This window comes from Siphateles boraxobius, unplaced genomic scaffold (genome assembly GCF_051911475.1).
Source record: "Siphateles boraxobius isolate OS27281-9 unplaced genomic scaffold, OSU_SipBor_1 19, whole genome shotgun sequence".
NCBI classification, from domain to species: Eukaryota; Metazoa; Chordata; class Actinopteri; order Cypriniformes; family Leuciscidae; genus Siphateles; species Siphateles boraxobius.
Window position 1 is genome coordinate 19,910,863 of NW_027508799.1, and position 16,870 is coordinate 19,927,732.

The 16,870-nt window shown below is 37.2% G+C and overlaps 1 protein-coding gene across 2 annotated transcripts in view; it reads left to right on the plus strand.

Annotated features, from left to right (window-relative positions):
* The first annotated feature begins 3,252 nt into the window (after positions 1 to 3,252).
* The window catches only part of lin7a (lin-7 homolog A (C. elegans)), a 37,301-nt gene continuing 23,683 nt past the window's right edge, over positions 3,253 to 16,870 (plus strand). For both annotated transcript variants that reach the window (XM_077234145.1, XM_077234146.1), the window contains exon 1: positions 3,253 to 3,364. In XM_077234145.1, the coding sequence (XP_077090260.1) occupies positions 3,325 to 3,364 (40 nt within the window). In that variant the 5' untranslated portion in view covers positions 3,253 to 3,324. The remainder of the gene's footprint in view (positions 3,365 to 16,870) is intronic.

Genomic DNA, 16,870 nt, shown 5'->3' on the forward strand with positions numbered 1-16,870 from the left:
TATGTTTACATGCACAACTTTTGTTTCAATCAGACTGAATTCATTCCGATTGATGAATTTGAATGTAGTGTTTACATGAACGCTAAACATGTGATTGAGTTGATGTGCGCGTTTATACATCACACAAGTTTCAAATCGGAATATAGTTTTTTTGACACACGCACACTGCATGAATATACAGAGTTTCCTGCTGTTTGCGCATAATAACCATTCTTCCACATTGGTTCTTTATTTGTTTTAAACAGCAGACTTAATATTTATCCATTTCTGGTCATAATTTGGAGACAATGAGCATATGAACCGTTGTGCCGTGCTGCTTATATTCATCACTCAGTAAAAATGTCGTCTGTGGATAAGAACCTGAAACAAGGACTGGTTGGAAGTTGTCCTGCTCCACCTCACAGACGAGGAGTGAAAGGAGAATGTTAGAATGACGGGAAATTCATTTATATGACACTTTATTCAACAGGAACAACAGCTTGTTCCGCGCGTCATTCGTCATTTCTAAGTCATTCATTGCACATGCAGTCCTTTCAGTTTTCAAATCAATCCAATCAAGTGTTTACATGTCCTCTTGATCGGATTAGAAAAGGAATAAACCACCCCTTTCAATCCGATCGAAATTTCATTCGGATCGAGCTCAGATCGATTTAGGTGTTTACATGAAGGCCTTTCAGGCCGATTGAGCCGTCAATCCGATTATTACTAACGGATTATTTGGTTGCATGTAAATGTAGCCAATGTAAAGGCACTCACAGTGCATTATGTAAGCGCCTGTATCGCTTCCTTTCCTCTATTTAACATCTGATTTGATGAGTGGCAACTTAATTAGTGCAGCTGAAGCTGATGGACACAATTGCATGGGCTTTGGTCTGAGTCAGACATGGAGAGAGAGCAAGATGGGTGTAAAATGCTTATAAGCTGGTTGAGAATTAATAGTGGAAAAACAGACATCATTACACACTGAAAAAAAATAGTGTAGAATTTACTTTGAAACAGTTTTCACTCAAAACTTATGTGACACTTGCCTTAACAAACACCACTAAGAAGAGCAATCGAGCAGGCCATGTTTGACATATCCAAATATCACAATGACACGCCGTTTGGTTTGTTTTCTGAGACGTGTCAAAGTAACACGCACACTTCCATTCATCTCTACGTTTCATGAATCAGACAACAACATCTGCCTCTGTCGTGCTAAACGGGGAAAAGAACAAAAGTGAGCTGTCTCTCAAAGCACGCATATTTGATCAAACCGCAGCCGTCTTGTCTTGCCCTCTTCAAGCCATTTTTATCTCACGATATTCTGTCCTTTGCACTGAACACGTCTCTGTTTGGAAGGAGTCCTACAGGGACGTGGTGTCATGTTTCAAAACTTCCTGACAACCAAATGACTATAGGTGCTGTTTTCTTGAAGAAAGTGCAAATACGTAGAACGAACGATCTAGGTTGAATAATAAGGCAGCTCTTCCTTGGACTTTTCTGCTAAAAAAAAAAAAGCTAAAATCAGGCATAAATAAAAAAGGCAACATCTTCGCTAAAGGTCATAGGCCAAATTAAAATGGAATGAAATTCAATGATTTTTATAATAATAAAAATATACACTATTTATATAAACCTTTTGTTTATATATAGATTATGTTTTGTCACACAACTAGTTTATTTAGTGAGTAAATTCTTCATCCTGCCATTCTAATTGATAAACATTCTGTTGCGAATTGTAGTGAATTTGATTCACATAACTAAAACTTAAATGGAGGTATTTTTTTATTAAATCCTGCAATTTGCTAAACCCTGACCTACATACAGGCCTAAGATAACACATTTCAGAGAAATATGAATCAGAGTTGTTATACACATGCGAGCTACTACACCTTCCCACCTCTTACACATTCACATGGCCTAAAAATAGTCTCTTCTCTCCACTTCTAATATTTGCAAATATGAAAAAAAAAAATAAACAGTGCACATGCACTCAAACATTCCTTGTCAGTTTGCGCATCCATTCAAAAATCAATTCATTCTCATTGGGAAAGCTTCCCAGCACACTCTGTTAATCAGACTTTTTTTTCCCCAGCAGAATGTTTTCCAGAGGCAGTGTCCCATATGGCCATGAGAGCATAATCTCCCTGTGGCCTCTTTCTCTCTGGCTTTAAGCCCTCCATCCATCCATCCATCCATCCATCGCATTAGTTAGCACATCTGTCTGCAGCTGGAGGACTGACAGAGCAATCCATCAGTGTTGTTATTTCTGAAGCCAGTCTGCAAACTGCAAGTTTGAAGCATCTGAAATTTTTTCTTAAAAGGAATAGTTCACCTAAGAAAATTAAATAAATAAAAATGAGAGGAGTATGCTATCTAATCATGAATGAATGGTCTAAAAATATAGCACAACTCTCCAGTTGGCTGTTAACAGTGAGGCCTAAAAAATGAGCAGTTCATTCTAACAATATATTTATGAAAACATGCAAAAAAAACAACTGAAGAGAATCTCCCAAAGACTTGTCTAGAGCTCATAATTACTTTCCCTGCGCGTTTCACAGACACTAAACAACTGGATATGAAATACAGGCATGCATGCACACTGCAGGTGCCACACTGTCTAGCTGCTGCTGTCAGTCCACTGCAAAGGTCAAAGGTTGTGCACGGGATTTGGCTCTGCTTAACTGAAGTCTTGCGTTTAACCTTGCATGTACACTGAGATGCAGGCATTGCATATATTCATGAAGATTAATGTAAAACCCTTATCAGTGAGATTCTGATCACTCCTGTTATATGAGCTGCAATGTTTGAACTTTGGTAAAACTAACGAATATGACATTATTAATAATGCAAATTCAGCACCCAAATTTAACCAATGATTTACACGCATCACAACTTTTAATTTTAAATGTCTTATTTATCCATGTTCAACAAGCATTAGAAATTTAAACATTTATTTATTTAATGTTAATGAGTTACACATTTTAATGTAAGATTCATCTGATTTGTCAGTCATTTTTTAAACACCATTTCTCCCACAAACTTGAAATAACCTTTCTTCGAATAAAATTTCGTTCGAAGTTTAAATGTAAACGTTTATTCCATGTTCGATTAAAGTTAGAAATACGTTTTACACATCAGAATTACTAGAGACGCTCCAGCTCCATGTCCGCTAATCAAGCGGGTGGTAAAAAAAATCCCATTCGCTTCCCAACCACTCCCATCATCCGCACGGGCTCCAATCAGCGCTCACTCGCTCTCTCCGCCGCTACACCGCTGATGCCGCAGCTCCATCTCTCTCTCCCTCTCTCTCTCTCTGAGCGATAATAACACAGCACAGTCATGGCGACAGTGACAGTACAACCGCTCACCCTGGAGCGAGGTGAGTACTGACAAACCACGTTCATTCAGTCCTCGCAGCTGTAGGGAACTTTAAGCTTTGGCGCTATATTGGTTTCTCGGATTTTTGCGTTGTTGGACTTGGCTCATGGGCTTTTGATGTTTGGTGATGTTGCCATCTCGGTTCGGTTTGTGTCCGTCAAGTATGATGATGATGATGATGAACAGAACATGCTATGTGTTTTAGGACCCATCAGTGTGCGTTATAATAATGGGAGTATGTCATGTATTCGGTTTATTTTTAATAAAGCACTAGGCGCTAATTTTATACATGCTCAAAGCAACACCGTATTTTCTTTATTTCGTCCTTATGTCACTTTACAGAAGATTCTACAACTTATCCGAGAGCAAAACTGAATTTGAAGCGGAGCTGTTTTATAGGCTATAGCCTACTTCAAGAAAATAAAACCGTAGATTACAAAGAAGCGCTCGAATAATCTACTGTACGCGCGATGCTTCCTACAGTCTTACATTATAGCCTACATCTGAAAAAAGAGAAATATGTCACAACGTGACTTAAGTCATGTGAACAGAAGCTTGCCTTTTTGACATTATCATGGCAGTCAGCTTAATTTATTATCAGCGGAGTGTCCAGGATCTGAACTGTCAGAGGAGCCTGAAGAGACAGTGAGTGCAACAATATGGGCCGCTGCGCGCTTAAATCACCAACAGATGAATTGCGTTTCATTTACTAGGCTATGATTATACAACAGGTCAAACAGTAGCCCATGGCACTGCAATCGTCACTCAAGCAAAGCGATGGAGATATTTATAGAGATATGAGATACCTCTGGCATGTGCGCGCGACGCGCTGTGGATATGTGGAAACTGTATATTGCAACTAGTAGCGATGTCCGATTGGTGAACGAATTGTTGTGTTGAGTCGGGTCTTTAAAACGAATCAGTTGAACCGATTCACATACGGCGTGAACCAATAAAATATTATATTGCGGACATTAATAGCCAAAAATTTAACAAATAAAACAGCCCACTGTTTATGAATTGATTATAAGACAGTTTTATTCTCAGAATATGTTGTTGAAATGTGAATGAGCTAAGCTTTTTAATCCAGGAACGTGTGAATTTGTTTATTGTTATGCAAATTATATTTAGATTCTAAATAATTCTTTATTATGAGGCGAGCTGAATCAAGTCTCCCTATATGGCATAATATGGCTTTATTTTAGCCCTATAACCTCATTATAACTTTATTAACCTTATTAATTGTGCCCGAAAGCCCAGGGAGCAGGTGTCAAAAATGACCACCTTCATTAGACTTCTAAAAAGTGTACAAGAGAAACTGAAAAAGTGGGCTCAGTAGTTCTTATTCATTCTTACTATTTAAACAGAACCTCCAGAAACAATTACATTTAAATGGAAACAGATTTATTTTGGTGACATATTTTGAGCATTGCCAAAAACCCATCAGGGTAGTTGTTATGCTTAATGATAGCACATTTAAACAGACAGCTTTATGACAGCAGAGATCCAAAACACCACAGGCCTCACATTATTCAACATCTCGACCAATAAGACTGCTATGCTTGAGGTTATACAGGGAACGTGTAGAGCAGGGATAGTAATAGTAGCTATAATTTGATAACTGAGAAAATAACCTTGTGTGTGCCTTCGTTTTGGGTGCGGACGGTTAACTGAAGATTGTTATACTTTCCTGCTATTGTATTTAAATACCAGATGTTCAAAGATAAGAACAGCTCAGCTGTCTGTGTGAGTGTTTGTGTAAACCAAGACATATGAAAGTGTCACTAATGTACAGTATGGAACTACTAATCTAGTCAACTAAAAAAATCAATACTTATTCGACATTTGTACAGTAGACTCATAGTCCATTAAGAAACTCCAACCAAGATCTTAGATAAGGATGGAATGCTTGTGTTTTGAAAACAGAACTGTACTAGAGATATTCAGAAGGAGATATTTAAATCATGGAATATTAGGATTTTGGAGTAGTGAAACCTGAGAATGACTACTGACCGCAGTGCTGCTCTGGTTTACTTCATTCCAGGAATGGACGGACGGGCCTTAAGGAGCTCCGCAACTTTTCCCAGTGGGTCAGTGGGCCAGCTGTCGAAACCAAATTTAGATACAAGGAAGATGTATAAAAGATTAGAAGAGAGAGAAAATGTTTTGACAAAAAGTATTGGCACATTTTTAGACGACTGCTGCATCTGACGTACATATATGCAAAAAACAGTCCTCCAAAAGAGTAGTATGTCAGAATTTGGAAGACAGTAGGAAAAAAGTACGCGGATGACCTACTATTTCCACTGAGATTCTGGAGTGTGCAATCGATGAAAACTTTAGCAATCTCATGAAGCCAGTGAAGAGGAGAATGGCAGTGAAGCATTGCAACTGATGCTGTAGGTCACATGACAAAGCCAACATGGCAGGCGTAGTACATCTGGTTTGCATTCATAGTATAAGTACTACATTTCGCCAAATGTAGTGCCTACTCAGACTCTTTCCAATCTAGTTTTTTTTTTCAACTAGCCCTTCAATTCTGTGGAAACATACATTTTGGTTCTTTTGAACTGTGCCGGACAGTTCTGCATCTCCGTTTTCTGGTTTAAAAAAAATTTAAACTCTGCTTTGGTTACAATTTTACATTTACATGTATGCATTTGGCAGGCACTTTTATCCAAAGCGATAAACATTGCATTGATTTGCAAGTTATCAGTTTGAGCATTCCCTGAGAATCGAACCCATGGCCTTTGGTGTTGCTGACTCCAGACAATTTAGGGATTCACTCCTGCATTTAAATACAGATGTCACTCCCAAAACGTTGCCTTCTCTATGGGTCACAGGGAGACTTTCTGCACAAATCCCTCATGTTATGCTAATATTGGTGTACAGTACAAGGCAAGTTAATCAAATCAGTAAAATCGCAAACATAAATGCAATTAAATATGCCTCCGAATCCTAGTTTATTGAAAATGTCATTATAATTATATGGGATTCAAACATGGTTCTCTATGATTAGCATTGCATGACATATTCCTCTCAAACTAATTGCTTTTCCTCTGCAATGTAAAAGCAATATTTCTGAACAGACTACACTACAGGAGGTGATAGTATCAGGCTAACAGGGTCCGGGCTGTCTTCAGGTCACATTCTACTAATGCAGTACACTTGCACAAAAAGGATTTCTTTATTTTTAAGATCTTGGAATACGTATATCATATTGATATTGGTCTGAAGTACTCTTTTTTTTTTCCGGAAAGACAAAATTCTTCTAAGTACTTCCTCTTCTAAGTGTTCCTCTTTGACACGCTAGGATTTGATAAAATTTATTTTGGAAGTATTTCAGCGAATATTGACAATATCAAGAGAGCCATCAAAGTATTCACTAGTTCAACCGCTTTCAATACAATTTCCAACCATAGTATGGTTATACAAAATATGGGATAAAACAGCAGTAATATAATCTTTCCTTTAGGCAAAATTGATTCTGAACATTTTCGGTCCACTTTAGTCCATCCATTCGAAGATAAAAGCCCAGACCAGACTGAGATCAAGATCAAGGGATTATATCTAAGACTATTTTTATCCAAACAGAACCGTCTGTGTCACCAGTAATTGCGTGCATGAAAAAGAAAGGGTCTAGAAAGACACAGTGGTATCAGTCCGACATCAGCGGATAGACGCTCTGTGAGGTCATTTGTGCGGGACTCTGTCTCAGCTATTATACTGCAAGGTGATTTATGTGCTCTTTGCAGTCGGGAATGTCACAGTAGGGCCAATTTCACCGGGTTTGATAAAGTGAGGTCCTGGGATATGAGTCGTACACATGACGTGGCTACTGCTTTGTGCCTGCACTAACTCCTGCTGTTTTGGCAGGCCTGCTGTCCGGAGAGCAGTGTTTTCTTCAGGCTTGCCTGACCCGTAAAGGATGACTGTCTGAATCTGGAGAGCGGCAGATGGCTAGCACTCTCTCAGGAAATTCATTCTGGCATGTAAAATGAGGAAGACAATGCGCTCCTCAGGAAAATAGTTCTGTTAGAAATGTGTAAAAACATAGACTTGGAAGTGTCTTGGCTGGCCATGTTGTCAGTCTTGAAGCACGTAGATTTTTTTATCCACTCTAGCTATAAATAAATGTATAGTATAAGAGGCAACCAAAAAGTATAATGTAATGAATGACAAGGGGATTAATAGAAAAATAGCTTAAAGTCAACATGAAATCAAAATATACCTTTTTAACTTACTGAATAGATGTTTATGGTCTTACTACCATCAGAACGTAATAACTTGAACCATCTCTGAATTTTTGACTATTAAAGTTCTGTTCACAATAAGATGAATGTTCGGTGTGGAAAACCAATGCGATGAACATAATTTCAATGAACGCCTATTAATGTGTCTGTCAGACTGACACAAACATTGACATTTTTTTAAAGAGAGGTGCTATTCTCTTTTCCATAACACTGCAAAGAAAACATTGAATCAAGTAAGATTCATGCTTTTGGTCACATGCCCAGAGCTGCAGTTATTATAGGACTACGACTTGGTGGCGAAAGAATCCCGAACTGTCTCTCTCGTCTCTGTACTCGTTATTTGGTGCTGTTTGATAAAGGACATAGGGAATACAAAAATCTGAATTGCTCTTTGAAAACATGTAAATACCATTTGACTTGACTTTCTTTTCTTTTTTCAAAAACTGAAAGCACTGCAGCCCTTGTCTACTGCTGGATTTTGTATTGGTCTAAATAGACCTAATCGAACTCCTATCATTCACTCACCATCTCTCAAAAACAATCCATCTCTGTGAATCCAAATAATGCAAGTAAATGTGTGCCCAAAAGTTGATGCTCGAGAAACCACACAAAGCGATCACAATGGTAATCCATACGACCCAAGTAGATTAGGCGTGATAGGTTTGTGTGTGTACGAATTTTTTTAAACTAGAAACCATAATTTCCGGCAACTGTCATACGTGTATATACTGTACGCTCATGAGAGCATTGTGAAGCGCGAGCGCCATGTCAGCACATTTTGAAGCGTGATTCAAGCAATGGCCGGAAGCGATGGTTTATTGTTTAATACGTTTTAAATATGAATATTTTTTATACACAACTATATTTTACATTAAACCAAACCAATATCCTTTTATATATAACCTAAACCTAACCTATAAGTAAACCTGTGTTATTCCAAACTTCAGATTTTCTTGTTATGTGCAGCTAGGCCTTTTTTTCATGTTACACTGCGTTCAATTTAAAGTAAAAAAATGACACGTAAAGAAGAATAAAAATTGGCTCCTATTAGCTTTGCAGGTGTTCAGCTGTCAACAAGAATGTCTCTTGGCACACTGCACTTATAAACAATGCTATGCAATGCTAACTTTTGCAGGTGTCTAATGATCAACAGAGATGTTCATTTACCCTGTTTACACAGGTTCCTCTGCAAATTTGCTAAACAGGTTTTATATTTATGTACTTTAAAGTGGGAACTTTGAGTCATTATATCATTAACTGTGTAAATCTCTGTGACAACTAACCAGGGACGAGGGCCGCAAATTAGCTTTTTCCATTTACAGAGGAGGGATGTCGTAGCTGGGAATGATGTCACACCCAAGTTGATCGCATTCCAGTAAACAGGCCAGAAAACTAAGATGGACCTGTCCAGGCAAACATTTGTTGTGTTTGGTCTTTTGGAATACAAACATACATAATCAGTATTTTGCACAGATAATGCAGAGGTAACATGTCCACAAATAGAGGTTGGATAGTACTGTGTGCACCACTTAATGAACAATATATTACTACTGTTTCACTAAGGTTGATGTGCTGAGTAGCCATATTGAATTCTGAAGTCGGGGTTGTTGCGCTTCCCCATTACAACTCCGATTTGAGAGGGGATTCCAGTTAAAAGATCCTACTTGAGAGTGGAGACTAGGACTTTCCCACTTCCGAGGAGAAATGGACCGCACCTTTAGACGTTGGAGTTTCCAACTCTTCAAGGTGAAAAGAACAACGGACCAGCAACTCTTTGCAGTTAGGTTATATGCAAACTATATTGCACTATATAGACAGAGCAGATAATATGTCAGCAAGGAAATTGTCATTCAAATACTGTATACAGAATGCCGTCAAATCTTCAACAGTGTCTTCAACAGAAAAAATAATTTGCTATGGACAGTATATATGGCATATATATATATATATATATATATATATATATATATATATATATATATATATATGCTATTTTACAGTATATATATTACTTGTACAAAAATTTCCTTTTCCCATTGAAATTACTATAACATCCATTTCTGTTAAAAAGGTTGATGACGTTAAAAACGATCGCTCTATCTTTTACTCTACGTGTTTGATTTTTGCTATATACCGAAATCAATTTATATTCTCTTGTTCCTCTTAAGTTAATGGGTTCATCTAGCTATAAATTAATTAATAATCATGCAAATGAATTCTAGAGGACTGCACTGCGAATATGTAATATAATTTCCAATGCAAAATCTGGTCTACTGTCAGCATCATTGAAATTCACATCCTCATAATGAATGTGTAACCCAGAGGAAAATTGTATTACTCTTTCAAAACTTATGAGATTTTAGAGTTCTCAGTTGAATTTCATTTAGGTATCAACTTTGTCTGAAACGTTTCTTCTATAAATCCTAAGAAGAATTTAAACAATAAACAATTTATTTTTGGCTTACAGCCCCACTGAAAAAAGCCCCAGCTTAAACCATTCTAAGATAGTTTTCTGGTTTTAGCTGGTTTAAGTTGATTCACAACTCGGTTAAGGCTGATGTTTAACTAGTTTAGCTGGGCAACCAGCTGAAACGTGCACCCCTTTAAATCCAGCTTTAGATCAGCCTTGCCAGGTTGGGAGACCAAGTAAGACCAGCAAACCGTTAATTAGTTTGTATGAAGAATGATGAAATCTCTGTCTTTTTATTACAGACTTTAGCCCTATAGAGTGCCGAAGTTATGACGTCACTTTGTAGGACAACTCGGAAGTTAGCGGCGCATGGGTTCCCTCGATCAAAAAGCTATGCATTTTCCCCATAGACTTTTGGAAAATCGCAAAAAATAAGATCTGTGTTCAACAAAGAGTTGTGACCCTTACACGTTTTGTCTATCAAGATAATCTTTACAAGTTAATCCAAAATGTATACATTTTGAAGCCTATATAACGTTTAAAAAACCACAAGCAGACACAATAAAGTTTAAAAAACCACAAGCAGGTTAAAACTGGTGTGTTTTATGTCATAGATCAAAACGTGAAAATATTTAGAGGCTTTGTTAACCACAGACCTTATTTCAGGCGATTTAGCAAAAACCCATTCAAAAAACCCATAGACTTTAGGGCGAGGGAACCGGAAGTGCTAAAATGCTAACTCAGTTTCGCGTTTTGGACTACAAAGTGACGTCATAACTTCGGCACTCTATTAGCACGGGATTAGTACTATCTGGGGACCTCGTGTGATTTAGAAATTACCACATCTGAATTTCATGTGGTGCATTCGCACGGGATAACCGAAGCCTGTGATTTTACTCAAATTTCCTCACTTATCTCCCGGCTCTGACGTCAATAGGCAATTGCTTGGAAAAATGTATTTTCGTTATAGGTCTAGCTGTATGATATATTATGACATAAACAGAATAAAGTTCCTTACCGCATACTGCTATACATGTCATTCATCTCCATCTAATCATTCTTTTTGTTTTTGCTCTTCTGATTACTTTCAGCTTTCACTTTCTGCAAATTGTGTAGTTGTGTATAGCGATATGACCCAGCACCCAAAATACTATCAAAACACTCCAACACAGCTTCCATTCTTCGCGAAAGATGGATAAAAAGGCGCACATGAAACAAAAACCTTGAAAAAATGACATACGATCCGGCCAAATCACAGAAATGCCGATTTGCACGGGACTAATATTATCACAGGACCTCGGTGTTCGGCGAAATATAGTAGGTAATTTGCTGGGGAATTTTTACTTTACAAATTACAGACATGGCCGATTCGCACGGGATTAAGATCTCAGACAAACTCCGCAATTATTACAAATGACTAGAGGTCACCAGGTAATACTTATCCCGCGCGAATAGGGCTTTTGGTATCTAAATTTGCAGACTCTGTTATTCATACATGTGAGAATAATGGGGTATTTTCTCTGGAAAATAATCTGAAAAAGTCTCCATTTGTTGTCAGTCTCATAGCTGTCTAGGAGAAACAAGTGAAGTTTGTGACTAAACAAATTGAACAAATAAGAAATAGAAAACTTAAAACCGACATAACTGTCTGTTCATAGCGAGCAACATCTTTTTGAGAGCCTCAATATCTCTCACAAATTATTTAATACTTTGTTGGCACTGTTGCCGAGTTTGTATTTTGTCAGATAAATTCAACAAAATGTCAAATTATATTCTTCAAACCTCAAACTTGCCATGATAGATACCATATTTCATTGGCACAGAGATTTTAAGCATGATTGCTGTGAAAAAAAAAAAAATAGGATCATGGTGGCCCTTAAACCATTAGCAACAATGCCGAAGGCTACAGTGGTTTGAATGGAGAATCGGGTCACAGACGTAGTATAGTTCGGTACACTGGAAGGCTGATTACTCTCTATCTCTGTGCTATCTTTGCCCGCCATGCTTACTCACAGATCCGTGTGGGCAAGCAACCCCATGTGGGTTTTACATTTAAAGGTGCGAAAATTACACAATCACTCTGACTTATTTCTTGTTGAAAGACCACACAATCTGCGAACAGATAAATAATAGTGTACTCTTCCATTCCATTGCCAAGGCATTTGCAGCCCCCTCCGCTGCACTAACCAGTCTCCATAGTAATGTAGTTTAATGTACCAATCACAAACCTGGAGTGTGTACATCACCAAGCCCTTTAAATCTCCTGTTTGTGAGCCTGCGCTAATAGACGTGACGTAAATCCCAGGCTAGATCCACGCAGGGCCTTGAGCTGCCACCATGCAAATCTGAATCCGACCGATTTAGCCCTTGGAATAACAATGTGTGCTACGATGTTCCCCTTTTCCTGCTAATTGATGACATGTGTCACTCAGATGTGTGTGAAAAGACTTTACGGAGATGAGACTTGTACTAATAAACCAAGCCCAGGTTGGCTGTTCACTGAAAGCTGGAAGAAAACCCGAGGCGCCACGGAGAATTAATCCTATCTGTAATAGCTGCGCATGATGCAGGAGCTTGAAATGCTTTTAGAGGCTTTTTTCATCTTATAACTTTATTAATGGATGAATTTATCTTCGAAATGCTGTTTCGTGTTCCCTCGAAGATATAGTCATTACCAATCTCCACAAATGCGTTAATCAGTCCATTTATTTTTTATAAATAAGTTTGCCCACTAAATTACATTATGGTGGCTGATCTTTAGAGAGTTAATATTAAGGCATTAGACATCATATCCTTCCATGAGGGTATAGAGTTTCAGCTCAATAGAGTTAAAGGTGCTGTAAGTGATTACAGCCGTTTATGCCCCATCGTTCCTGCAAACCAAAAGGCTACCTGTAAAAGGGGGTTTGTGATTGGTTAAAAAAGCATGGGCTGCTCTCCTACACTTTTTGCGATTTACAGAGCTAATGATAACATAAAGTAGAGATATTTTAGGCAAGTCTCAAATATGAAATTGCAAGATACATTGGCGTCAAATATAATGGGTGTTCCTATTACTTTCTGCCAAAGCTAATTGTATCCCCACCACTTTCTGAAATCCCTACTAATGGCAGGGATGTATCTAATACATCTTACAGAGAAAGCATCACCAATTTTTGAGCATGATTTATATAGTTTCTGTTAATAGTCATTGTAACATATAGTAATTGTTACAGTTTTCATCAGCTGCACAAAGCGACAGTGACAAATTTTCTTCCAAACACAGTTCTTAGACGTGCTCCACTTCATCACTTTTCCACAAATCTCTATCCATTCTAGTGAAATCACAAAACAATATGTAAACAAATATGTTCCCAAACAAATACTGATGAACATTCTCTGACATACATCTGCAATCTGGAACCCAAAATTCAAAGCGAAAAACATTACTGCCAGACCAAAGTGCTATTCTTTTCTATCCACTTGTTTATCATCTGACCAATAAATTCCCAGGACTGAATTTGATTCTGGATTTGAATTGGTCAGCATGAATGGCCCCTATTGAAATACAAGGTACAAATTGCAGCTAAAGAATATCCAGATTCTACCTGGTTATGAAAAGCATGTATTTATCAAAACTTCAAATTGTTTGTGCATAACCCAATTAATATTCATGACATAATCGGCCCATCTGTACACAACCTATCCCCCCCGAACATAATACAAAGTGACACCCAAGTTACTATGCTCTGCTCATTATAAACAGGAAGGAGGCAATGTGTACAACACAACACATTTGTGTCATCTAAAAGTTGAAGCTTAAAAACAGTAGCCTAAATTCAGTAACTTTCTAAAAAACTGTTAATGAGCGAGAGAGACCACGAACAGAGACAGAAACATCCGAATCAAGACACACAAAAGAAGTATGAGTCACAAAGAGAATATCATTCATGGTCATTCTATGACCTGCCGGTAATGAGACATAAATGTGAAAAGGAGTGTTTACACAGTTTCCTGTGCTGGCTGAAAGGACACCAGTATGTTCAAGGCGGCTCATTACCCCATACACGACTGCAGACCGCCCTCTCGGCAGAAATTCGCCGGTAATGATGGAGCTTCAGCTCAGGATTAATGAAGAAAAGGCTGTCACACACTGTGGAGCTGCTGTACATATGTGGATCTGTGAAAGCTGCCACAGGACATGAATGCAAAGGTCACCTTCACTAATCTGATGCCTTGCACTCTGTTGTTGGGAAAACAGAATGAAATATCCAGTGAGTGGTGAGCTCATTCAGTTTTATCCAGATGAACATTAATCTGGCAACATTTTATTAAATCAGTTCACACGTATTGAAGCAATTCGGATATTAAGTGTCTGTTAAGTGGCGCTAAAAGGTTAATGTGATTGAAGATAACATAGCACCAACCCTACTGTAAACCTAACCAAAAGCAAACGTGTGGTAAAAACGCATTTGCTGAAGCAACCATGTTCCATCAAGTCTATGAAGTCTTAAATCATGATTGGTATTTCATGGGACTCGTACCCACACACTCCGCAATACTAGTGTTGTACCAGGTGAGCTACCGAGCAAGTTTACTACATCAGAAAAGCCACACATATGGAACTATGTATGTGATGAAAATGTAAAAATGCATTAGTTTACAAATCATGTACTTTGAAAAAATGTGATAACATAGTATTGTGCAAGAAATAAGTCTTTATTAATCTATAATCTGCCCCTGAAATCATCATTTATGTTAAAAGGAATAACAGTTGTTGGCATTATACTGCCTCTAGTGTTAATTTAAAACTGGAAACTTCAGTGAAATGTATGTATAGGTATGTTTTTGGAGTTGCAGGTAGAGACAAATAATCCTTATGAGCCTCTGCTGGTATTTAGGCAAGGACAGAGATCCCAAAGTTGGTAAATTATAATAATTTGGACCTTTATTCTGAGCATACGCTCTAATTACATTGTCAATATTATGAAGTGTACCATTGAGCCTATGGCTCTGTCCCAAAACCTATAGAGCGGCCCCTTAAAGAATCATAGGCACATTCCCAACAGGGAGTCTGTTTCAAAGGTCATGCGTTATTTAAGAAACTTTCTAAGATATCATAGATAATGCAAACGTGTATGGACCTAAGACTAGCACGCTGAGGGAGAGTGAAAGGAAGGAAGTGAAGACTTCAAAATTGTGACAAATGAGCACTACTAAGTACTAACTATACAAATCAATGGACAATGCCGTTCAAAATTGAAATGGTGGGTGCTAGCCACTGAATCACACAGAATCGATCCATTCACTGGTGAGTGAAACCTGCACCCAGTGGGAAATGTGCTTCAAGTCTGACCATTTTAAAGTGGTAATAGGCAGCACTCTGAATATGGAATGGTAGTGTTACGGGTGATCTGTGTTGATTCTCAACTCCAGGTTTTTTAACAATCCTATTTTCTGCTCTTCTCCTTTGTCATTTATGGTCTCTTCTACTCTATGAAAGGCAAAAATGCCCCTATTACCGCTCAAAAGTTTGGGCTTTGGAATATATATAAAAAAACAGTAATATTGTGAAATATTATTACTAATATTAATTTAAAATAATTGTTTTCTATTGTAATATTTTAAAATGTAATTTATTCCTGTGATGGCAAAACTCTGCCATTACTTTGTTACTCTTCAGTGTCACATGATCAAATCATTGTAATATGATGACTTGATGCTCAAGTATGATTTCTTTACTATTATTAATGTTGAAAACAGTTGAGATGCTTAATATATTTTCTGAAAACTTGATGCATTTCCCTCCCCCCCAATATTCTTCGATTAATAAAAAGTTTGAAAGAGCAGCATTTATTTGAAATAGAAATCATGTAAGAATGTATAAGTCTTTATTGTCACTTCTGATCAATTTAATGCATCATTGCTTAATAAAAGCATTATTTTTTTTTAGGAAAAATCTTCTGACCCCAAACGTTGGTGTATCTATTAGAAATGTACAGTATAGGCCTAAAATAAAATATTTATATTTATTAAATATTTTTTGAAAATGAATATTTTGTTTTTCACAAAATTGAAATCTTTGTCCATCACTCTCTGCTGCTGAAACTTTGATTCATGCCTTTACTACATCCGGAATTGACTATTGCAACAGCATTTTTTATTGAACATCATTCAAAGTCTAAATAAACTCCAAAACATCCAGAACTGGTTCACTGCCGCTCTCGTGACAACATCACCACTGTCCTTCAAAAGATTCACTGGCTGTTGTTTTTCCCCCGCATTATTTCCAAATCATAGAATTCCCACACCACAACTATGCTTGGGTGGCCCATTAAATGAATCATATTTACTCATCCTTATTTTGTCCATGAAACATTTGTGAGCATTTTGTTTTTCATACGATGTGCTGCTTTTATGTGATGCTTTTATGTAGTCTTTAAAAAAATAGGTAACTAACTTGTAATATAGTTAGTAATATAATGTTATTTCCCCCCCAAAAAGTAGTTATTAATTAGCTAATAGTGAACAACCACATTCAACTGAGCACTATTGCTTACTAATTTGTTAATCAAGAGTTTTTTATTAGTTAATAGTAGTTACTAGAATGTTAATATTGCATTAATCATTTGCTCCTGTGAAGTTATTCAATAATGATGGAACAGTAGTCTCAAGTGTTACCCATTTTAGTATGTCAACTTAAACTTATTTAATTTAGTTGCCGAGACAACGTTTCTAATCTTCGTTAAAGTTTTTTTAAGTTTAAGTTTTCATATATTTATATTTCATTTTATTTCAGCTTAATTTCAATTAACAAAAACAATTTTAATCATTTTGGTTTTAGTTATATAAAAACAAAGACACT